Below are 23,892 nucleotides of genomic sequence, written 5' to 3'. Positions count from 1 at the left end.
CTCTCTTTTCTTTTTTCTTAAGGATGTGGAAAACTTGACTAGAATTGCCTGGTCTGACATTTCCTGTGAGAAAGCATTCTGCTTGGAATACTGTGAAAGCAATCTGCCTTAACAATTCAATCCAAATAAATTATCTTCCTGAAACTACTGAAAACACTTAATTGGGAATTGGGCTGCATACCCAAGTCTCTCTCATCCGGGTGCATGATGACGAAGGTTGGACAAAGATAGGGATCGCCCCGTGAAGACAGATTTGGGGGAAGGGAGGGGTCACTGATGGCCCTGCATCCTCCTGGAAAAGCCATCGGCTCAGCCTGTCTAGCTGGAGAGAACACACGTACTCCGGCCTCCCAGACCATTGTTCTTTGGGGATGATGATTTCTCAGCTTAACTCTCTTTCCGTGTGCGCCCTTCCCCACAGGCTTTGGCATGCACACCTAATGAGAAGTGTGTAGAGCGAGAGCAAAATCTGAAACCAAGTCCAGCATTTCTCTTTCCTTGAGTCAGGCCGGATTCTGGCACATTCCAGGAACAGAGAAGAAATGTACCCAGTTACCAAGACATCAGACTGGGAGGGTTCCCTCAAGGGCACACAATTCACAAAACAAAACTGTACTAGGTGTGACCTTCCCTCGCATTATTCTCCCCTTCTTTCAATTGGCACAAGGTCTTAGTATACAACTGGTATTTAATGGATGCCCTGTCTGAAAGCTGAGAAGTTCTCAGAGTTCACCTAGCTATGGCTCGTCCATCTGGAAGGGCTAGAAAGGCCCATCGAGATCATCCAGTCGAATCCCGCAGCCCTCTCAGGGGGTAGGGGTGAGGTGGGTGTGGAGCTTTTGCCAAGGCCCCCTGGGTAATGGGCAAAGCCGGAAATAGAATGTTAGGCTCCAGGCTCTTCATCTCAGTTCATTTTCATCTACTGGATGTTGGAAGCACAGATTGCACTTCCTTACGACCCGAAAGCATTAGGGCAGGTTGGCTGTTCTTCCGTTCAAGCCGCTAACGGGGACTTGCGGCTCTCCCAATTCCTACCTCCCTGCCCTTTTCACAGGCTACACTCTCCTGGGTGTGGCGGAGCTCAGCTCCCTGAGGAGACTGGTGCCGAGAGGCAGATTTTGCTCAACAGGCAGTGAAAATGTACGTGGAGCTGATGTTTCTCCAGGGAAAGAAAAACATCCTCTTGAAGGAAAGTGGTATCTATGCAGTGGTTCTCTGGAGCATGGCCAAATCCACTGAACCATTCATTCACCTGAGCTATGCAGTTCATCAGGCAGAATGTTGCTAGCCCATGATCTCCCTTGGTCTTGCCTCCTCCCCGCTGCCCACCAGCATGTGGCTGCACAGCTCAGCCAAACCCGACCACCGTGAGATGCTGGATGAGCCCAATGGCTAGGGCCAGAGCTAGAGACGTGACGTGGTGCCTGGCGCATGCCACGGGCGCCCCCCGGTTTGAGCCCCAGACTGCACACCCAGCAAGTGGGATCACAAGCCTGCCTCTCATTAGGGCTCCTGGCATCAGAGTGAGGACCCAACGGCATGGCTCTACCGGAGACAAAGATTAGCCCTGGCCCTGCCCTCCCCAAGGCTGGTATGAGAGCCCAGGATGGAAAGGATTGCCTCGACAACCTTGGCCCTGTGCCAGGGAGTCTAAAGTCACACTTGGGAGTTATAAAAGGAAGGTTCTGACGGGCTGCCTGAAAGACATTACATAAGAGTTGCCACTAGTTTCCACGGTGGATTGGGAAGCTGTGTGGAGATGTTTACTTAGCTGCTACTAAGGGAAGCTGTTTGGGGCACTGTCCCTGCCCTGTTACTGTCCTATTAAAAACCCACACATCCAGGGAAGGAGCTGTCCTAACGAGAGAGGTCAACTTTCTCGGAGTCCCATTAAGCAGTGAAATCCACTTGGGTTCTGTTTGGTTAAATATGCCAAAGAGTGGCTTAAGACAAATTCTGGGATGAAATGTCTCCATTTTGCACACACAACACTCTCCCCTGCACAAGCAGTAATAAAAGAGCCATGAGCCATGGGGCTAAAACACTGTCTGGGTGCTTTAACTCCTTATTAATCTTAAAATAGAGAAATTTGGGTTCATTTACTTTTAGAAAAGGTGAGGAGGTTTACACATCAATAACACTTCTTTTTGAAGCTCATGTCTCGCCCCCAAGTGGTTCTGGGTGGATATTCACCTTCCCTGGTGAATATCCATTTTCTTTCCTGTGACATTCTAAGGGTTCTAAATGTTCTCTAGCCTTGTCCTAACAATAATAATTATTTACCTGGGTGTCTATATCTACTTTACCAAGCACTTGCAAACCATCGTTTTCAACTTCATTCTCACTAAAAGCCTACATGGAAAGCAGCATTTTCACAAACGAGGGCAATAAGGCTCAGAAACCTGGAAATGGTCCAACACAAACCAGTCCACGACACACAGGCCCATGATGAAGTGAGGAAAATACGCAGCAATACAGTGCATCTTTCACATGGACTGATGTGTTCATTTTAAACACTGGAATTTTATTTCAAGATTATATCTATATTTAAATTTCATGAAATTGGTTTTAATGTTCTTACTTAGCCAGAAAATCAATAGCAGCAACAAGTTGAATAGCATCTGATTCACGGTGACATTAACAGGGCTCAAGCTTCAGGGACCCTCACTTGGACAGGCCCCTTCCAAGAAGCCCAAGTGATGTGCTGGCATGGTCTTCTATTTTTATAAAATTTGCAAGAATGAGATACTTTTATATTCTTTGTCTTAAAGAGGCCACTAAAACCGTGTATGTTTCAGGCCCTCCACCTCTGGAGCTGAACCAAATTGGTCCCCCCGGGGTTTTTTTGTTTTTGCATTTGTTTATATTTTGCTGACCTATGAACTCCCCGTAACCCACTGTGCCAGATGCCTGACACAAAGTCTCCTTTGACCCAGAGACCCTGTCATTGTCTTGCATTGTCTTGCCCTAATTCATAAAGCGAAAGGCCCAGCCAAGACTGGCTCTTGGAACATCTCTTTCTTCCACCCCACATCGCCCCATTATGAGAAAGGAATCTTCAGGAAATTTTGACCTACTCCAAAAGCACAGAGGACAGGCTGTGGTCTGGAAATTTCTTAGAAAAAAGAGAAAGAAACCTGTTGCTTTAAAACCAAGTTAGCGTTGCTAACTTTGAGCATTACACCACTCATACACATAAAACCAGAGAGCTGCGGAATTTCCATGGGTGGGCCAGCCCCAACTCAGGACAAGCACACCCTGAGCTAAAATTAGATGTGTCCCTGAGCCAGTTAGGCAGTCTTCCCTGGTGCCTCTTCTGACAGCTGTTTTCACTTGAAATGGGGTGTGAGGGTCCCTGGGTCCCAACCAGCATGGGTCTCCTCCCTCCCCACCCCCTGGAGTTACCCCTTTGCCTCCAATGAGAGTTCCCAGCTATTCCACACAGGTGGCCCCTGGGCAGGGAGCCCGGCAGGCAGGGGTATTCAGTGGGGAGCTAGGATGCTGCTCAAAGGTAGGGAATCCACGCAGGAACTTTCTATGAGCCCTAAAGCATAGGAGCACAGGGTCCACCTCACACGGAAGTCAGGAAATAGGGACTTGGAGTTTTAGCACAGGGCAAGTATTCCTTCCCAGTTCCTCAAGAGGTAACGAACTAATGTGAATTTGTAAGTACACTCTCTTTTCTACTTAACAGAGAAACTTCTGCAGAAGGGGAATGAAGCCCTTTGGCAAGGCCCTGGCTTCCCTGGTTTCTAAGGATCTGAATCCAAATGACACAAGAATGAGACCGAAAGCACACACCCTCTGAAACCCCCTAGAGCGCTCGCTGCTCCAGGCTGCACCCCTCTGCCACCGTTACCTGTCCCCAGGGGGGTGGGCGTGCGGGGGCCTACAGACGGCAGCCCCTTCTGGATTGTGTGGGCGAGAAATGGCCCCAGCAACACAGCCAACAGGAAGAGCTTTGACCAAAGGTATCTGGAGCTTTTTCCAGAACAAATATAAAAACCATGTGAAGCAGCTGGACCCACGTCAGGCAGTCTCCTGTTGGAAATGTCACGTTGAGTCTCACGATGTGGGTGTGATCAAAGGATTGGAAGTTTCGAGAAAACATCCAGAGGGTCGGCAGAGGGAAGACGCAGCCAGCTTGTACTGCCAGGCTGTGGGTGTACAGATTCCAGTCCTAGTAGCGTGGGAAGGGGAGGATGGATGTGGGGAGACAGGGTAGGAATCACCAGCAGGACGACACCAGAAGAGTCTGCTTTCTGTGCATCTGGACCGTATGCATGAACTATTGTTTCTATAATAGCCACTAAGTGGTTTCTTGGAGGTCAAAGGGCTTGAGGATGCCCACAGGTAACAGGGAAGGGGCCGCCACACCTCTCACCAGGCATGTTGGGGTGTTCCCTAGCTGCTTCTTGGGCTAGCCTTGTGTTTTATGTCATCACCTCGCCCAGATTCCAACCCTTAGGGACACACTACGACCTTGTTACACTACTTTAGGATCTTTACTGAAAGACAAAAGATAGATTCTATTGACTACTCATTTTTCCTATTTTTCCTATGTGTGTTTCCCATTTTTATTTTGAAAAATATTAAACCTACAGGAAAACTGAAAGAATATAATACAATGAACATCTGTATACCATTCACTTACAGAGACAAATGAACATTTACCATATTTGCTTTTCCCCTCTCCCTCTGTCTCTTGCTCTCCCCCTTTCCATTCCTCCTCCCTCCAAACACATGCATACACACAGAAACACACACACTTTCTTTTTTTCTGCTGAACCATCTGAAAGTGAGTTGAAAATATTATAACGTCACCCCTAAAGAGTCCAAGCCTGTATCTCCTAAGAACAAGGACAGTCTCCTACAAAACCCGTGTGGGGTTTATTTGCATGAGAACACTTTTTAAAACAAGGATTCTTGTTTAGGCTCTCCCACATCCTGGCATCTGGTAAGTGCACCTTTTGGAGTTATTTTCTTTTAAAAGATGGATGAATCCATCGTAATGTCTTTATTAAATGCGCCAGCTTTGCCTTTGGTTTTTATCTAAAAAGGATACTTTCAACTTCTTTTTTCTTCTTTTAAAATATTCCCAGGAGCGTACTGGGTTCTAAAGGATCCCTGACCATCCACATTGAGGCTAGAAAGGGAGCTGAGATTTGTCAGGATGCTGGGAGGGGGTCGGGGGTGTGGGGGAGACTCTGGGTTGTAGAACCCAGATGGATTTCCTTGACTTCTGCGGGCACTGGTTCTTAGACACTTGTCAAAATGCCCTTATAAGTTTATCTGCCTTCTATAGAGTAGCTTCTGGACTGTGCATGCTCAGTAGGCCATTGCTCCATGAGGAGATGAACATGAAATTATGAAGGTGATTGTAAGCCCTGAAAAAGAGCCTCCAGTCTCAGAGGATGGCAGAGAACTTGGTCATGGTTTCCATTCAGAGACTTTTCTGGTGGGTTGATTTTTTTTTTTTTTTTTCTCATTCAAAAGAAATTTTACCCGAAGGCAGAAAAGCTGAACAAAGTGACACTGGGACCAAACGAAGCACCACTACCAGTGACAGGAATGCCATCCTCCTCTCATGGACTTCCCATTTCTCTTCATTATTTTCACAGAACCGAAGGAAGCCCTGGGGCCCCGTGTGGAAGCCTTGACATGGAGGACCCCAGCCATAGGGGTCCAGCCAAGGGCAGCTTACCATGTCCCCCACTGTCCACACCTGGCCTAGGAAGAACTTCTAGAAAAGAGAAAGGCAGGAGCGCATATCTGTTTCAACCTCCAGAGCTTTCAAATGTTGGCCAGCCTCACCTTGGCCTTCAGTGCAAAGGGGAAGAAATGCCTAATGGAAGGCAAATTTAATCCACAAATACTCCCTGAAGACCTACTAGGTGTCTGGCCCCCATGACAGAGACCTGTCCTGAGGCACAGGAACCAGGCCATGCTCTTGTCTTCACTGCCTTTGGCCATGGCCCATACAATAGACCTAAACATTTCTCTCTGACCATCATAACCTCCCATAATCTGGCTCTAAGCTTACGTCTCATCCCTTTGTTAAAAAATTTCCATTTATTCAGGAATACATCCATCCACTTAAGAAACAGGGTGTTTTGGATAACCAAATAGTAGGAAAGAAAGCTAGCATTCATTAACTATTGTGGGCCAAATATTTTATATACATTATTTCTTTTGTTCTTTGTAGCAATCCCATAAAGGTAGGTATATCATCCCATTTCTTAGATGAAGAAACTAAGCCACAAAGAGATGAACAAAAACACTGTGCCCAAGGTCACCCTGTTAGTGAGTGGCAAATCTGTCCAATTCTAAATCTCAGCTTCTTTCAAGCTCACCACGCTGAGACCTGTTAAATCTGTTAAAGATGGGGAGCCATATTTCGAAGTCTCAGAATTCAATAAAATGCCATGTTTTCCAAACAGCAGTCCTCAACAACTTAACAAAGCTTTGCTTAATTGGAATAAACTTCAAATAACTCAAAAACTTTGCTGAGCAGAATTGGCTCTTTCACCGGGGATTTAAAAGCTACTTTGAGAACTTGTAATGCCCCGGGCCCATCATCACAACATCAATTACCATCACGGAGTATGGCAGAAAATCAATCTTGGTACTGTCTGTGCAGCCCTTCCCAGACACCGCCCAAGGACACACTTCCTGCCTCTCAGAGTCTCTGTGAACGGCCAATTTCTCCCCTGTGGCTGGCGCCCAGCCCTGGGCTTACAAACATGCTCACATCTCTCCCATCCTGGAAAAAGGACCCTGTTCCCTAACCCTCCCCCTTCTTGAGCTGCCATCCTGTCCCTTCACCTCTACACTTTTAAAAAGTTCCGTATTCTCCCTATCTGACCTCACCCACACTATTCCTCACGCTGGCGCAGTTGACCTTCTGCCCCCAATATCCTACTGAAAGAGCTCTCTCCAAAGCTACTTCTGTCATGTGACCTGGTGACCTGCCCAACCTCCCCGAAGGGTCCAAAGCTGTCAAGTTCCTGACCCTCTCTTCTCTCACCTCCCGGTTCTCCTCCTGCTCTGACCATTGCTTTTCCTTATCACACCAAACACATCGCTCTCCCCTGCAGGATTTGGACCCAGGTGCCTTTATCATGCACCCTTGGTGGTGTCCATCCCTCCAAGGACATCAGCTTTTGGTCCCATGCCAGCCCTTCCCAGACACTTTTCATCCGACATTTCCCAGGATCTGCATTTCTGTCCCACCCCTGACTGTGGAAACAAAAGCTCAGCTGGACATGCCCAGGATCCGACCCCTCATCACCTCGTGACCCAGCCAGTACCTCCCCTTTGGGTCCCCATCTCTACTCCCTGCACGCCCAGCCTCCCACAGCTAAGTCCTATGGGTTCTCTTCCCAGGTGCCCTGCTCCTCGCCCCGCTGCCACAGTCAGCTCAGAGCCCATACCGCCTTCTAGGTCTGGCTCCTGCAACCGGTCGTCCTGCTCAGGCCTGTAGCGCCCCTGGACTAATCTTCCTGAAGCACGACTCTAACTGATTTTTTAAAAAAACAACACCCACATAACTGAAAACTTGAGAGACTTTTCTATCCCTCTATTGCTCTATGAGCCAGCTCTCAAGGCACAGTCTGGTCCTCCAGTCTCCTCTCCCCCTGGTCCCGACACATGCCCTCGGTTCCAGCTACACCAATGCACCCACCTCTTTGCCTTTGTTCACACTGTCCCCTCAGCTTGGGATGGGTCTGCTCCCTGAACTGTCAGACCAACTCTCTAAGGTCTCACCAATGTCAGCATCCCAACACCCCTTCTTCCCAAGACAGGGGCCTAAGGATAGTGGTTAAGACTGAGGCTCCTAGAGCCAGACTGTCTGCATGAACTCAGACTGGTCAGTTACTCTGTGCCTCAGTTTCCCCACCTATAAAATGAAGCCAATAACTCTCCCAGTGTGGCTGTCAGGATTAAATAAGGTAACACATCTAAGGCTCTTACCACAGGACTTGCCAAATGTGAGTACTCAATAAATATCAAGAGCTTCATTATCCCTGAAACAATCCAGACCCTAGCTCCATGGCTCTCTGCCCTTGTCCCCTTGTCACTTGCCTTTTTTTAATCCTGTAGGACAGTCATTTGCATGGCTGTCTCAGCTTCTGTGGGGCAGGAACCTATCCATCACCTCTCTCTCCAACACTATTCGAACAAGCAAGGCACACTTCATAAATGTTTTGTTGAACTGAATTAAGTGACACGCATTTAGATTGAGATCAGAAACTGTTTACTCTATTAGGAAAAGGCTCCACTTCTGAGGGGCCCATGGTTACAAAAGTGGCCTCAACAGGAAATGGAAGGAATCCTATGGCTTTAGTAACTTCTTGTGGAATGAGCAGAGAAAACAAAGTAGAATTTTCTGGAATAAGGCACACACATGGAATCCAGCTATACAGGAAACTGCCCTGGCAGGTCATCTTTGTGATTTGAAGAACTCTGACCAAAATGCCCCTGACAGAACTCGGGATCAAAGACCATCTTTCTACGGTAGAGGCACCAGCCTGAGTGAGTCACAGCAGTGTTCCAGCCCACGGCTGCTGTTTGGGAAAACCAGTTGGGGGGGTCACAGAGGAAGGTCCCCTCCATCAGAACAGAAAGGGATTTGGCAGGGGAAAGACATCAGCTCTCTCTGCCCCAGCAGTCAGCCTATCAGAGTTATCCTCAGGGTGCTAACAAAGATGCTCATCTTTTCCCTAAATCACAGTGCCTTCCCAATCCTTAGGGAAAGCTATGAGTTTAGGCTCTCTTCTCCATAAGCCCCCATACGTGCACATCACCCAAAACTGCCTGCAAATACAACAGGACCCGAGACACGCCCCAGGAACAAAGGGCTGAGGAAAAGTAAGAGAGCTGCTTTAGCTTTGAGGAACGAGATTCCCAGGGATACCAGCAAGTTTTTTCAAGAAATCTCAAGCTTGGAGGAAAGTGGAGAAGAAAGATGAGTATGTCCAGGTACAGAAGTGAGGCCTTTGGCTATTACCCAACTGGGCTATTCCAACCCTGCTCACCCTTCAAGGCCCAGCCCAAGAGCACCCCCTCCTCTAAGACCCTGTGGCACCTGAGTGGGCACCATCCACCTAGCCTGGCAGAGATGTTGCCTGCTACTTTTAGGTCTTCTTCTGTCTGCAAGATCACTCATCCACTCCTCTGCACGTTCCTTGAGTGAAAGGAAGACCTCACACTTCACTTTCCTCTCCTCAAGGCAAAGCGAATAATTCAGCTCCATCCCATAAGTGTGGAACAATTCTGAGCAAAGTTGAGGGAGGAAGAGCCACAGAGAACTCACTGCCATACTCAGGCAGCTGACAGTCCAGCAGGGAAACAAGGTGGCCTGTCAGCTCTCTTCAGTGTGGCATGTGCTGTGAGGAGTATGAGAAGGGGGCCATGTCCAGGGGTCGGAGCAGGGAAGAGATCTGAAGAAGCTTCCTAAAGAAGGTAACATTCAAAATGACTTAAATATAGGACATCACAGTTGTAATGGGTGGGGTTGGTGGGCTGGTGGGTTGGTTAGATGGATGGTTGGTTGGTTAAATGAATGTATGAATGAAAAAAATGAGTGAGTCAATGAATGAATACCAACAAATGAACTTGAGGATAAAGTCTGAATTGTTCCAATTCTACTTAAAATTATCAGTTTAAGCACTGCAGATGAGCCATGCTGAGAATGCGTGCCCCTTAAATGCCACACCCTAAATGCCTGGCTTGCTTCACTCGCATCCGGCCCTGTCGCGGCCTCTAGATAGACCTCGCTTTGCAGTTCTGGTAGCCAGGGTCTAGGGAGCTAACTGGCAGACCAGCAAATAAGCATGATGGAGTGAGGGGGAAAAAAGCACCCAGGAAGAAGAATCTCCATATACTTCCCCTGCTGATAATCATCGCCCAAAAATTACCCTGAGCCCTAACAGCCTCCTTCCATCCAGCAGCAGTGCTTCCCCTGCACAGAACAGCTTCTCAGTCTGTGTGCCAATGACATGCGCCCTGGGCAGAGCTGGCAAGGGCCAGATGTGGCCAGAGGAGGATCTCGGAGCTGTCACTCTGATGTCCAGAGAGGGACAAAATGAGACCACTCACCCCTCCAAGAAGATGTGCAGATGTGCTCTCACCTCTTTAGCCACACTCTGGAGGATCTCAAAGGGAATCTGGAGAAGTCTCTCTGCCCCGGGAGATGCACTGGGCAGAAGACCCGGGCGCTCCAGAGCCGAAGCTACCCAGCAGCTAGTTACCGCGCAGGGTAGGGGCATCTAGCCCCGTCCCGCATGGCTCCAAGTGGCCTGTAACGTGCATGGGAGCAGTGTCTCATATTTACTCTCCTGCACATGCTAGGAAGAGGACCGCATCCAGGAGAGAGAACTGGTATTCCACCGTGCACGGGGGGCACACACGTAGGGGAGATGTGGGGGAGAGGTGCGAAGGAGAACCAGCTGAGCACGGGCAGCCGTACCCGACGCAGAAGAGAGGTCCCCGGAGTCAGCTATGAAGGGGGAGCTGGACTAGCACGGGAGCCCCGGGCAGGCCACCTGTCCACACGGGGCCACTGGCACCCAGCAAGCCGCTGCGTACTGTGCATGTTTCAAGAGTCAGCTAATTCCGAACCTTTATAGTCTGACATAAAGTCCAAATAATGTGCAGAGATAAATTAAAATGGGAATTCCACCCATTACTCATCCCATGCGGTGCAGATGTTCTCAGACTCGGGATGCTCGGGTATGGGGAGCAGTCAATAAACCACAAATACCACATCCTTGGCTGAGCCCCTGCCAAGCCCCAGACGGCATTACTCATTCCCTATCAGGACGCGGCCAGGCATCTGTGTGCCGGCCGGCCCGCTCATGATCGGCCCGCTCATGATAGGAGCCTGGGAGGGGCAGGTGACCCAGAAAGGGCTGGGATTCACTCATCTCTCCTCCATGCACTGTCCTTGGTAGGAATCTGGTGAGTGCCTGCTGAATGAAATCACCAGCAAGGGTTGCTGGAGCCCAGAAGATGGATGAAGATCTGCCGCCACCTACTGTCCATTCTGCAAAACCCGAAAAATCCGCCAGGGGCACCCCTCATGTTAGTCACTAAGTCCTGGAATCGACACAGAGACAGGGTCACTGATACTTTGGGGCCATGGCGGTGTCTAGAATCACATTCCTCACCCGATGTTACTGCCTCACCATGAAGTCTTTGCCTTACACGTGGCCTCTCCAAGCCCAAGGCCCCCTTGCCCCATCAGCAGCTCTCCCTAACCGCTCCAATCTTCCACTGCCCTGAGAGTGCCACAATCTAGCACCCGAGTATGGAGAGCTTCACGGCAGGCCCTGGGCTTCAGAGGCAGGGAGCCATCCCCGCCTTCTGCATCCCTAGCGGTGAGTGCGGCCCCAGAAAGGGCTCTGGAGGCTCCTCCCGTCTGACTGATACAACAGGAGGTTACCAGCCACGAAGCCAGTGATGGTTCGCTGCAGTATCAGGATGGGAGAGGCTGCCTGTGGGCCTGAATCGGGCTTCATGCCAGTCTCCCCTCTAGGGTCTGTCTGCCTGGCCTGCCTCACCAGGGCATCCTATGCACCAGAGGTGATGTCCATGAACAGGCTCTGCAGCTTGTCTGTTGTAACACCAGGGGCTGGACGAGTGTATAAGGAGCCACGAGAACAATAGAGAAGACGCCAGTGGCCCGCCCAGACCCCCTTGTCTCAGCACGCCCATCTCAGCTGCTGTCCATGTTGGCTACTAACGCCTCCCAGCTGCGTCCGTCTTCACAGAAACGCACTTTGCCAGACTCACGCAGGACGTGGCGCAGTGCCCACCGCAGCCCAGGATGGGCAACCCTTAGCCCATGACTGACATGGGAAAAAAAGCCCTCTCCTAGCCTAATGGTGGGGCAGCTCTGGGTCAATTCACCCTCTCAGCTCCTTGTGGGATCCGACTGAGGCCCCACATCCTGGCTGAGACCTTCCCCTGCCCTGGCCTGCTTCCCCCACTGCCTTTCTCCTAAGAGCGCCCCCAGTAATTACATGCAACTGACCCTCCATCGCAGGCTGGGCTTCTACAGCACTGGTTCCCCAACCTCAGCCTGGAGCACATCACCTGGAGGACTTGTTAAAACACACTCCTGGGGGTCCCTGGGTGGCGCAGTCAGTTAAGCATCCGACTCGGTTTCAGCTCAGGTCATGATACCAGGGTTGTGAGACAGAGGCCCATGTCGGGCTCCAAGCTCAGCGAGGAGTCTGCCAAAGTTTCTCTCTCCCCTCCCTCTGCCCCTCCCTGCACTCGTGTTCAAGCACACTCAGTCTCCCCCCACCCCACCTCAAATAAATAAATCTTTAAAAGCACTCACACTGCTGGGCTTCATCCCCAAAGTTCCAAGGCCCCATGGCTCAAGCTGCCTGAGGGGACACGCATTTGCTCAAAGGCTCTGGCCCCTAGAGACTGTTGCTGTGGCCACTGCTGTGGGCTGAATCCCCAAGGGAGGCCAACAATTCCTCTCAATCTCATGACCGTGATGACACTGGGCAAACAGTAAGTGCCAGAGCTTGCGTGGCCCGTGCATACCTGGAACACAGAAGCTGGAGCCACTTCCTACTGCAAGATACCCCACGGGACGGGTTTTGAGCTCATCTGCAGAAAAACCACCATGGCAAAGTCCGTGCAGCCATCAAAAGGCCCAGAGAGTCACTCTGAGGGATTCTTACACAAATGACAGGCCAGCATGCCCCCCGGAGACGTCTGTAAGCACCACAAGTGAGGTCACCCCCAACCAGACCACCAAACTTCACAGAGTGCCATATGAGAGCCACCAGGCTTGGGACAGCTGGCTCTGGGGACTGATAAATAAAGAACACCTCTCCCAGTGCTTAGTCCTGCACCTAGGGTTTCCCGAGGACCTGCCCCGGCCCCGGCGTGTGGGCGACGGCAAGATCTGTAAAGGTGCAGAGGAAGGTACCTGCCTGTGACACAGCGCAATGGCAGGAAGCAGAGCGAGGCAAGGGCTGCGGGACCAGGTCAGGGCCAGAGACCCAGCACATCCAACTGATCATCACAGAAACCCCACAAGGGCAGCCCTGACAAGCCAGGGACGCATGCCACATGATCCCAAACAGCCACAACCCCCACAGTGGGAGCCCAGACGACATAGTTCCCAAGGGTCTTCTGAGACCAAAGGATACAGGAAAGAAACAAAAATCAAAGCAGGAAATCATCCCCTGGGCTACTGAGTCAGATCCGAGGAGTCCGGAGGCAGAGATATTTGTGTTCCCTGACATCTCAGCGGGTCAGATGGTGCACCTGCCCCCTCTCTCCCAGGACACATGCTCCCCGCTCCTGCCCCTGCCTCTGTCCCCAGCTGGGACTCCTGTGGCCAGCCCTGAGCCCCGTGTTGCAAGGCCCGGAGAAGGCTCCACGTGGCCACCTCCCTCAGCTCCATTAGGCCCAGGTGACGCAGCAAGGCTGCACATACAAGCCAGTTCTGCTGTGGCCTCACTGTCCTCTGTCGTGCTTTAAAATGACCACACACACACACACACACACACACACACACACACACGTCTCCTTCACCTTGAAGATCAGACACTCACAGGATCTGACACACACTAGGACTCACATCCCCATTTACTGAATCAAATGACATAAATGGGGAGGGGGTGCGGGTGGGCAGGACTGATGGAGGGGGGCTGGGAAGGGCAGGGAGATTACTCTGGCCCTGGTTTTAAATCAAAGGTGCTGCATACCATTATGTAGTATGTGCACTGCACAAAGATGCCTAGCGGAGGGGACAAGAGTCAGCTGAAATCCAAACCATACTCCATCCACCAAACTGTGAGCCCTGGGACCTGCTTCCACCCAGAACCTTGACAGGTTCCTTAAACTCTCTGGCCTCAATTTCCTCATCTGTAACATCGGGATAATAAGTGCTGGGAGGATGCTCATTCTTAACTCCCAGTGTCTCCTGGGAGTTTGGAGGGAGCTCTACTAGTCTACCCTCCTGCAGACCTCTACTCTCCTCCCCTCTGTGCACTGCATCCAAAGGGAGGAAGTATGACTTACCTGGTTAATCTGGGAAAGAAAGAAAGAGGGGACATGAAGCTCAGTTGTACCCTTTTACTCTTGAGAGAGAGCTGCTTTCCAGGGGGGCAGCCCCTCCCACCATGTGGCCATGTGAGCTGACCTGCCCTAGGCCTGACATGAGGTGAGCAAGTCTGTCTAGCTCCGGGCCCACTGGGCCTCATGATTGTGATTTGCTGTGTCTTCTATCTTCCCCTTATCGATCACAGAAATGATATGTATGTTACTCCAGTCTAACTGATACCCTTTCTTTGATTTGTCAATTTGTTCAGAACTCAGGAGAGGAATACTTTTTAGTGAGAACACAAAAGAAAAGAAAACCAACAATAATACTCACACCTCAATGGATTATTATAAAGAGCAAATGGGATAATATATACAAGTACTTAGCATAGTGCCCAGCAAATAGAAAGTAAGTGGTAGGCAAACACAAAGCCCCCAAAATGTTTGTTGACTGGTCAATATAGGGTCAACACTATTAAACATGTGTTAAACACCCCTAATTATACTTTGCCTGGTATTGGGGGAGAGGTTGTGAATGTACTTTTACCTGCTTCCTGTAAGACAAAGTTCATACCATTTTTCAATGGTTTAATTACCAGTCCAAGGCCACAGTGATTCTAAGGGGCAGAATGGGTTTGCCAGTCCAGTTCATCAGATTCCAGAGCCCAGGTGCCACACCTCCTAAGTATGCTGTAAACAGTAGATACTCAATAAATATCTGATGACGGAAGCAGAGGGCCCAGAATGACTCTGGAAGTAAGAATCCTAGGCCAGCAAAATGCATAAGCTTGAAGGAAAGCTGGAAATCATCTACCCAGTGGCCACATTTTACAGTCAGAGACAATGAAGTCCAGAAACAAATAACTAGCCCAGATCAGCCAGGATCTGGAAGCCGGGCCTTTACAGCAAGGGAACAAGCCAGTTCTCCCTCTTGTGGGAAAATAAGCTACACACATTGGGTAACAGGAAAAAGGCCTGTAGAAAGAATAAAGATCTATAAGTAGCTACACCAATGCTAAAACAAAGGAAAAGAAGGGGGACTGGCCCTACCAAGATACTAAGCTATAACTACAAAGCCATAATAATAAAAGCTATAGTTATGTGGTTTTAGTTTTTAAAAAAGGACAAAAGACAATAAACACAATAGAGAGCTCAAAGACAGACCCATGTTGAAATGGGAACTTAGGAAAGAATAAAGGTGGCTTCATAAATCAATGGGGTGAAGAACAGATTGCAGAAGGTGCTGGGAAAACTGTCTTACTCTATGAAGAGGAACAGAAGTGGATCTTTTCATCCTAACAAACACAAAACGAAAATGTAAAAGCAGTAATTATCCCAACTAAAAGAAAAATTATCTGATAGGATTAAAAATTCCAAATTTATGCTGCTTATAAGAGACAAGCTTTAAATATACACTGGACCATAAAGAAATCTCAACAAATATCAAAAGATTGAAATCATAAAGAGTGTATAATGGCAGAAGGGAAAAGAAGCCAGGAATCAAAAGCAGAAACCAGAAAAACACCCCAGATGTTTGTTTTGGTCGATACATGTCTAAATGACCTATGGGGCAAAAGAAGAAATCACAACAAGAATTAGAAAATATTTAAACTAAATCATATGAATGTATAACATACAAACTCATGGGATACAAACAAAGCATTGCTCAGAAGGAAATCTGTGGCCATAAAAGGTATTACCAAAAAAAAGGCTGAGGGGAGTTGGGGGGCAGGAGAAATGGGTGAACCGGGTTGTGTGCGTGTGTGTGTGTGTGTGTGCGCGCGCGCGCGCGTGTTCAGTTTGAATAAATTACAATTTTCTTAAAAAGAGGGAAGGATCCTGGCAAACCCCATAGGATTTTGGTTGGAACCCCTAAGTAAAAGGCTACAGAATGGATACAATAAAAAAAATGGAAAAAGACATCCCATAGATATACTATAATCAATGGAAGGCCGGGGTCGCTCTACCTAAATAGACACAAAGGCAGTAAGCATTACTAGAGATAGAGATTTCATAACGATAGAAAAGTCTATCCATCCCGAAGATATTAAAAATTCTACATGTATATGCATCAGATAACGTAGCCACGAAATGTGTTAAGCAGAGTAGGCCCAGCTTCCCTAGGGTCACCAAGGGAGTTCACGGACGTATCTACTTAGCTTGCCACATACCACCAGTGCCCAAGTGCCTAACTCTTGAAGAGAAGAGAAAAAAGGGGCACCCCTGCTAGCGTATTCTAGATCCCACAATCTCATGAGGGTGTTGCAAGAAAGGAAATTTGCCAACCAATCCCCTTCAGGAATTTAGAGACAATTCTATTGTATTTACATACAAACATGAATAAATTGAATCAAACAATATATAAAAAGATAATATATCCAAGTGAGATTTATTCCTGGAATGTAAGGTTGGTTTACCAGTGAAAAATCAATCAACATAGGAATCATCAAGATCTACTGTGAAAGCATAAAAGGATGGGGGAGGGGGGAAGAAATGCCCCAGAAGAGGCTTGTGGGCGCTGATGCGTAACCACATCTGGGGTCCCCCACAGGAAATGCCTCTCACACCACGTCAGCCTGGCCATGTTGCTGCAGGCCGGTCTGGGAACCATCTGCCAAAGCCTTCTTGACTTTGAGAAGAAAGAAGGACCAAGGAAACCTTCCCTGGAGCTTCCTGTGTGGGTACGCTCTGGGCTGTCTGCTCCCTGGTGGAGGGACCATACCCACCTTCTCCGCTTCACAGGCTTGCTCTCAGAGCCCAAGGAGCCACTGGGGCCTGGGCCATCACCTCAGCACAGCATGCTCACCTGAGGGGCAGGGGCTGGCTCCCCTGCCTCTTGAACGTCCTTTCCAACCTCTCCTGGGCCGGCCTGGAAGTCCCACCTGGCAAGGAGAACTTCAAGGGCGACCCGTTGGCCTCGGGGCCGCCATCCACAGCCGGGCTATCCTCTGCGAGATCTCGCCACCTGCTGCTCGCCCTCTGCTGCAGCCCTTTGCCGGACAAGTGAGGGGGGCTGCCGGGCGTGGTTCTCCGCTTTTCTGAGGTCAGCTCACTGAGCAGGCCCAGGGGGCTCCTGGAAGGGGAGCCAGTGCCGGAAGCCAGGCCCTCCTGGGCCGTGGGACAGGCTGGGGCACGGGTGGAGAGCCCAGGCACTTTCCAGCTCTCTTCCTCGGGGGCCTGGGTCGTGCTGCTCAAGGCCGGGGACCGCCTCAGGGAGCGTTTGCGGAGGGAATCCTAGAAGGGGCGAGCACAAGGGCAGTAAGGATCCCCTTCAAGGGAGGTGAGGAAATACTCCATCCCACTACAAGCATTTGCCCACGATGTTTCCTCTCCCAGGAACGTCGTTCACCATCCATCCCCAACTCCTCTTAAAACCCTGCCTACTGTTTGGGGAGGTACTCACAGGCTCCCCGCTCTGTAATGCTTTCACTGTGCTCCACCTGCATAAGCCCAGGAGCGTGCTCAGCCCTTCTCCCTCACCCCTTAAAGAGAGCACCTTCCAGCAGCAGGGGAAGCTCCAGGCTCAGGCCTGCCTTCTACTGCCTACACCCCTGCCCACCAGCCATATCCCTTGTGCCAAATTATTAGTTTCTCTGTCCTGCCCTGCCCTCACTTGTAATATAACCAGCCCACAATCCACCGTCTGTACTTTCTAAAACCTCCCAAAACAAGTTTCTTTTGGAATCCTATGGCAAATTCTTTTTAACTGCTATGAGGTTGCTCACAGTCCTTTTTGCTTATGGGGTACTACCCCAAATCTGACTGCAGGTGGTTATGTGGTTTGTGCACAGTGTTGCTTTTCTGATAATAAAGAAATTCTCAATTCCAAAACACATGTGGCCCAAAGGGTGGATGAGGGATTGGGGACCTGTAGCATCTATCTTGCACAAGATGGTGGCATTAAAGGAGAGGCCCATGGAAGGCACTGGCACAGAGCCGGACCCATCAGGGCGGTCAACCAATATCTGCCACCACTCCACAGCCTCTACCCAGTCCCCACTCACACAGGGCCTTCACCCCTCCTGCTAACAGACCAGGAATGGCAGAGGCCAGTCTTCATTTATCTCTGGTATCCACCGAGCTCCCAGCTCAGTGACCTACCCCTAGTAAGCACTCAAGGCTTGCTTAGTGTTTGAAGGAATTCCAAAGGAGTCAACTGAAATTTCCTCTCTTACTATCAATGATTAACTAATAAAATGGGAACTCAAGTTGTTTACCAACCTAGGGTCAGGGAGTGGAGGTAGAGGGGACAAGAATAGACCTGTGAGGCTTTTCCTGGGTTTAAAATTTGGGATCTCTCGGCATTTCCAGAAATAACCCTGAACCAAATGGTAAAGCCTGAGCTGGAATAGAAACAGCTAATTCTGTAGTATTCTTGCCTACTGTAAATTACTAGGCACTACAAACCTCCAAAAGCCACCAGGGCCTCCCCTGCCACAGAGTGAAGGAAATATTAGTCACCATTCCCAAGGAGAGCCAAACTTCTGGCCAAAGGCAGGGAACCCAAACTCTTACTCATCCTTTAAAAGGGCAGAACTGATCTAGTAGCGAAATGATGAAATACCTAGCAAAGTTTGCGTTTTTCTCTTGAGCAAACAAGAAAGTACGGCCAAGGTGCTCAAAGACCCATAAAACACTTTCTAGAAAACCTGGGGAAATTCTACGACAGCCTATCCTATCTTTCAATGCCCTTCACAGGATTCGGATATCCCAAGGGAAAAACACACCTCCCAAGGCAATCATTCCCCCTTCTAGAAGTTTGGGACAATCTTCCAGCAGTAAAGCAGATCCAGGTCATCTGCCTCACACCTCACTTGTGAAGGGGCTCTCAACTACACGGATGTGATTGATTGGATGTCATTGTAGGACAGGACTCTGGCATTCATCTGGTCCACCAGTTCTCAAAGTGTGGTCTGCCTGGCCTTAAGGGTCCCCAAATCCTTTTAGGGAGCTCAAACCTATTTTCATCATAATAATATGACATGATTTGCCCTTTTCACTGTGTTGACATTTGCAGTGATAATACAAATGAACTGGGTGCGAAAAACTGCTGGCCTATAGCACAAATCAGGACAGTGACACCAAACTTGACCAGCTAGTGCTGGAGGTATTTGCCACCACTTGCAATAAAAATAAATAAGTAAAATGCTAATTTCACCTAAGAATATCCATGCTGGGGGCGCCTGGGCGGCTCAGTCCGCTAAGCACCCGGCCCTTGATTTCAGCTCGGGTCATGATCTCAGGGTCGTGAGGTTGCCTCCACACTGAGGGTGGGGTCTGCTCGAGATTCTCTCCTTCTCTCCGCCCCTCCCCCCTGCTCATGCTCTCCCTCTCTCTCTCTCTCAGATAAATAAATAAATAAAATCTTAAAAAAGAAAATTTAAGACTGTCCATGCTGAAGCATAAAAAGTATTAATTATATTCAATCTCAACTGCACGGCACACATCTCTTTAACAGTCCATGTGGCAAAATGGAAGGCATCCATAAGCACTCTGCCCGATACAGAGGATGACAGCTGTCTTGAGGAACAGCACTTGCACAACCATCGGAGCTGTGAATTGAACTTGCTAGTTTTTTCCATGGAACAACTGACAGACGAACTGTGGTTATTCAGACTTGAGTATTCGGCAGGCATTTTCTTGGAAATAAGCTGAGCCTGTCGTTTCAAGGGAAACAACTGATGGACTGTCAGTGATAAAATATAAATTGTCAGGTAAAAATTAAAATCTGGGGAAACTTGCCTCAGCCACTGGGAGCCTGATGGCTTCTCAACACCTAAACACTTTTCCAGCGAATCGGATGGTAACATCAAGAAATGTGACTTTTTTGATGTGGGTTTATTGTTTATAGTGAAATGTCAACACTCAGAAGATCTCAGTAACTCAGATAACTCAGTAAACCATTATTTTCCAAAGGACCAAACCCATCCCCCGACCCCCTGCCCACATGATGTAGGCAGAGGCAGGGAGACGGTCGGCTTCTTTCTGTCCTGATTCCAATTGGGAGAACAGCGCTGGCCTCCAGAGCCACGGTCCACATCCAGCCATGCAGTCCAGAAGACGGGTGACCCACCACGGACACACATGACCTATGTGGGTTTGTTCGGGCTCTCTCACTGGATTAATACCACACTGTGAGTTTGGTGTTTGATTTTCCTTTGTTTTCCTGTTTCTTTGTGGTTTTACAAACTCCTTTTACATTCATTCTCTCGTTTGGTTCAGCCCCCCCCCCCACCTAATGGGACCCTACCAGAGCCCCTCCTTAAGGAAGACTATGAAACAATGATGGGACATATTAGACTTTCTTTTTAAAGCAAAGCAAATGAAACCATAAAGACTGGGATTTCTTTTTCCCTTTTTACTATGTTCTAAAAAATAAAAGAGATTTTTAAAAATAATAAAAATAAAAAAGATGTTCTCTAGACTTGGATGGCTTGCCCCAACTCCTGAATGGCAAAGGGAAAACTGGTAGATGTGTTCTCACTCAGCAAAGGAAGATAAAGCCATGGCATCCACCTCATTGACCTGATGGGTAAACTGAGGGCAGGAAAGGAGATGAGGCCTGCCCATGATCCCACAGGGAGTTGATAGTACAACCAAAGAAAATACAGGCAGGTGTTCCTCCCATCTGAATACACAGATGACCCCTTCTTGGACTGCCTTGTGGAGTACCCTCAAATAAACTCCTTAAGCCCTGCCGGGTTTTCACTTTCTGCTCTCACCATAGCTGTGAGAGCAGCAACCTACCTGCGGGGAACTGGCCATGGGCCCAGTAATCATGCCTCGGACAATCAGGCCAGACTTTGGCCTCATCTTCTTGCCCATCCTCTTTGTGTCCAAGGAAAGCTCTGACGACTGAAGCTTGTCCATCTTCTCCCACGCAGGGGCCACGGCGGGGCTTTCACCTGGGATAGCTTGGGTGGGCTTACTTTTGTAGGGGGGCCTTTTGGATGATACGAAGTTACCAAGTAAATCCCCATCAAGATTGTCATGCCTACAAAAAAGGGATATTTCCATCAAAACAGATTCCCCATGGGACGCCTGGGTGGCTCAGTCGGTTAAGCGGCTGCCTTTAGCCCAGGTCATGATCCCAGAGTCCTGGGATCGAGTCCCACATCGGGCTCCTTGCTCAGCAGGGAACCTGCTTCTCCCTCTCTCTCCCTCTGCTTGTGCTCTCTCTGTCAAATAAATAAAATCTTAAAAAAAAAAAAAAAAAAGATTCCCCACTAGCTAACAATGATAATAAATCCCACATTCAACAGGCACTCATAGCAAGCCCATTCATAAATCTGCGATGATTCTAACCAGCCAGTGCTTTATCATTAAAGGTAAAGAATAGAAAATACTTTCACATCAGGGCAAGTCTGACCTATAAAATAAGACCAGGAAGCAAGAAACAAAATCAAAATTGATGACCCATGATAGGATTCCTCAAATATCCTTAAATATTTTGTATCCTCAAATATAAAGAGCATCCTTGTCCCAGACCCAAGTGACTACAGAAAACCATAGCCCTTCAATACAGCCCTGAGCTACATGGAGCCCAGCCTTACTGTGCATCATTGACATTAGTAGATGGAGACGTGTGGCAAACTTTGTGTTCCCCAACTGTTTAGTTAAGGTTCAGCTAAGTTGGGCATGCCGATGGCTTCTCTTCTTGGGTTGCTTGGCATTGAAAGAGTAAGAGAGATAGAGTGTGTGTGTGTGTGTGTGTGTGTGTGTGTGTGTGTGTGTAGGGGAAAGAGAAAGAGAGAACAAAAGAAGATGAGACACAGTGAGCCAAGCAAGGAGGAATGACAAGAAGGAGCAAGAGACCTAGATAAAGAGGACTCTTACCTATGATCTGCAATGGATCAGCCAGAGCCCAGCGCTCCTCTGACATGGGCTGGCAGGTTTTCTACCATTAGACTCCGGCCTAAAGGGCGTTGACCGCTGCTCTGTGCCACACTGCTGATTACCAAGCACTGGGTCACACATGCGAGAAGCGGTCATGGGTGTGCTGTGACAGAGGCAGAGCCCACAGAGGAAGGGGCCCGAACCAGCTTGGGGAAATCGGAGACTTGCAGAGAAGGCAGCACTGAGTCTGGAGGAAGGAGTGGGCAGGAGATAACCAGAATGCCCCAGGCACTAGCACAGAGGCCTGTAAAAGCAGGCCCGGCCCAGGTGAGCCATGCAGGCTGATCACAGAAAGAGCTTTGCAGGCTATCCTTAGGAGTTTGGATTTTACCCTGGAAGCCATGGGAAAGCGTTTGAAGGCCTTTCCATAGGGGAGCAACACGGGCCTGACTCGTCTGTGGGAAGCTCCCACTATCTTAGGTGGAGGGGGGATTGGAGCAGATGACCAGAGGCCTGGAAACCAAGGAAGAGCCTGTGGGAGCTAGGCCGGGCAAGAGGGGAGGGTAGGAACTGAGGCACTGCTCTCAGGGCAGAGAAAGCAGGAAAGGGTCTAGTGTCATTAAGGACTCACAGAGGCAAAAATGATAGAGCAGGAGAGGTCAAGGAGAACACCCAAGGCCTCCGGAGGAAAGGAACAGTGCTGCCCAACAGGGAATTTGAAAGCACAAAATGTGGGGGCTGAATAATGGCTCCCCAAAGATGTCCAGATCCTGGAACCTGGGAATGTTCCCTTATGTGGCTTAAAGGGACTTTGCACATGTGTTAAGGTTTTGAGGTGGGGAGATGACCCTCAATTATCTGGGAGGGCCCATTAGAGTCACAAGGCTCCTTGTGACAGGGAGGCAGGCGATCAGAGTCAGGAGTAGGAGACACGATGACAGAAACAGAGGCTGGAGGGATGTGCTCTGAAGACAGAGGAAGCGGCCACAAGCCAAGGAATGTAGGCAGCCGCTAGAAGCCAGAGAAGGAAAGGAAACAGATTCTCCCCCAAAAGGCTCTAGAAGGAATAAGCCCTACTGACACCTTGCTGTTAACCCAATGAGACCAAATTTGAACTTCTGACCTCAGAACCGAAAGATAACAAATTTATGTTGCTTTAAGACACAGTGATGGTCTGATATGAGGAATTCTTAATCTCAGGAAACAAACTGAGGGTTGCTGGAGTGGGGGGGTGGGGTGGGAGGGATGGGGTGGCTGGGTGATGGACACTGGGGAGGGTATGTGGTATGGTGAGCACTGTGAATTGTGCAAGACTGTTGAATCACAGATCAGTACCTCTGAACAAAATAATGCAATATATGTTAAGAAAAAAAAAAAAGAAGAAGAAGATAGCAGGAGGGGAAGAATGAAGAGGGGGAAATCGGAGGGGGAGACGAACCATGAGAGACAATGGACTCTGAAAAACAAACTGAGGGTTCTAGAGGGGAGGGGGGTGGGAGGATGGGTTAGCCTGGTGATTGGTATTAAAGAGGGCACATTCTGCATGGAGCACTGGGTGCTATGCACAAACAATGAATCATGGAACACTACATCAAAAACTAATGATGTGGGGCGCCTGGGTGGCTCAGTCATTAAGCGTCTGCCTTCAGCTCAGGTCATGATCCCAGGGTCCTGGGATCGAGCCCCACATCGGGCTCCCTGCTCAGCGGGGAGTCTGCTTCTCCCTCTCCCTCTCCCCCTGCTTGTGTTCCCTCTCTCGCTATGTCTCTCTCTGTCAAATAAATAAATAAAAATCTTTAAAAAAAAAACTAATGATGTAATGTATGGTGATTAACATAACAATAAAAAATAGGTACAAAAAAAAAAGACACAGTGATGGTTAAATTTTATATGTCAACTTTGCTAGGCTATGTTGCCTAGTTGTTTGGACAAATACTAGCCTAGATGCTTCCCTGAAGGTATTCTTTAGATATGATTAAC

General features: G+C 49.0%; 1 protein-coding gene across 4 annotated transcripts in view; it reads right to left on the bottom strand.

Annotated features, from left to right (window-relative positions):
• MINDY4 (MINDY lysine 48 deubiquitinase 4) overlaps positions 1-23,892 on the bottom strand; it is a 104,611-nt gene that overhangs the window by 70,188 nt on the left and 10,531 nt on the right. For all 4 annotated transcript variants that reach the window (XR_004682056.1, XM_035020848.1, XM_035020847.1 and 1 more), the window contains 2 exons: positions 20,824-21,070; positions 16,883-17,310 (listed from right to left, as the gene is read on the bottom strand). Coding sequence is in view for 3 of the 4 variants with exons in the window: in XM_035020848.1 (XP_034876739.1) it covers positions 16,883-17,310; positions 20,824-21,070 (675 nt within the window). In the remaining variant the exon portion in view is untranslated. The remainder of the gene's footprint in view (positions 1-16,882; positions 17,311-20,823; positions 21,071-23,892) is intronic.

The sequence above is a fragment of the Mirounga leonina genome, unplaced genomic scaffold (genome assembly GCF_011800145.1).
Source record: "Mirounga leonina isolate KUSES-001 unplaced genomic scaffold, KU_Mleo_1.0 Mir_174, whole genome shotgun sequence".
NCBI classification, from domain to species: Eukaryota; Metazoa; Chordata; class Mammalia; order Carnivora; family Phocidae; genus Mirounga; species Mirounga leonina.
The sequence above is the reverse complement of the archived record's forward strand: the minus strand, read 5'-3'. Positions and strand labels throughout refer to the sequence as shown.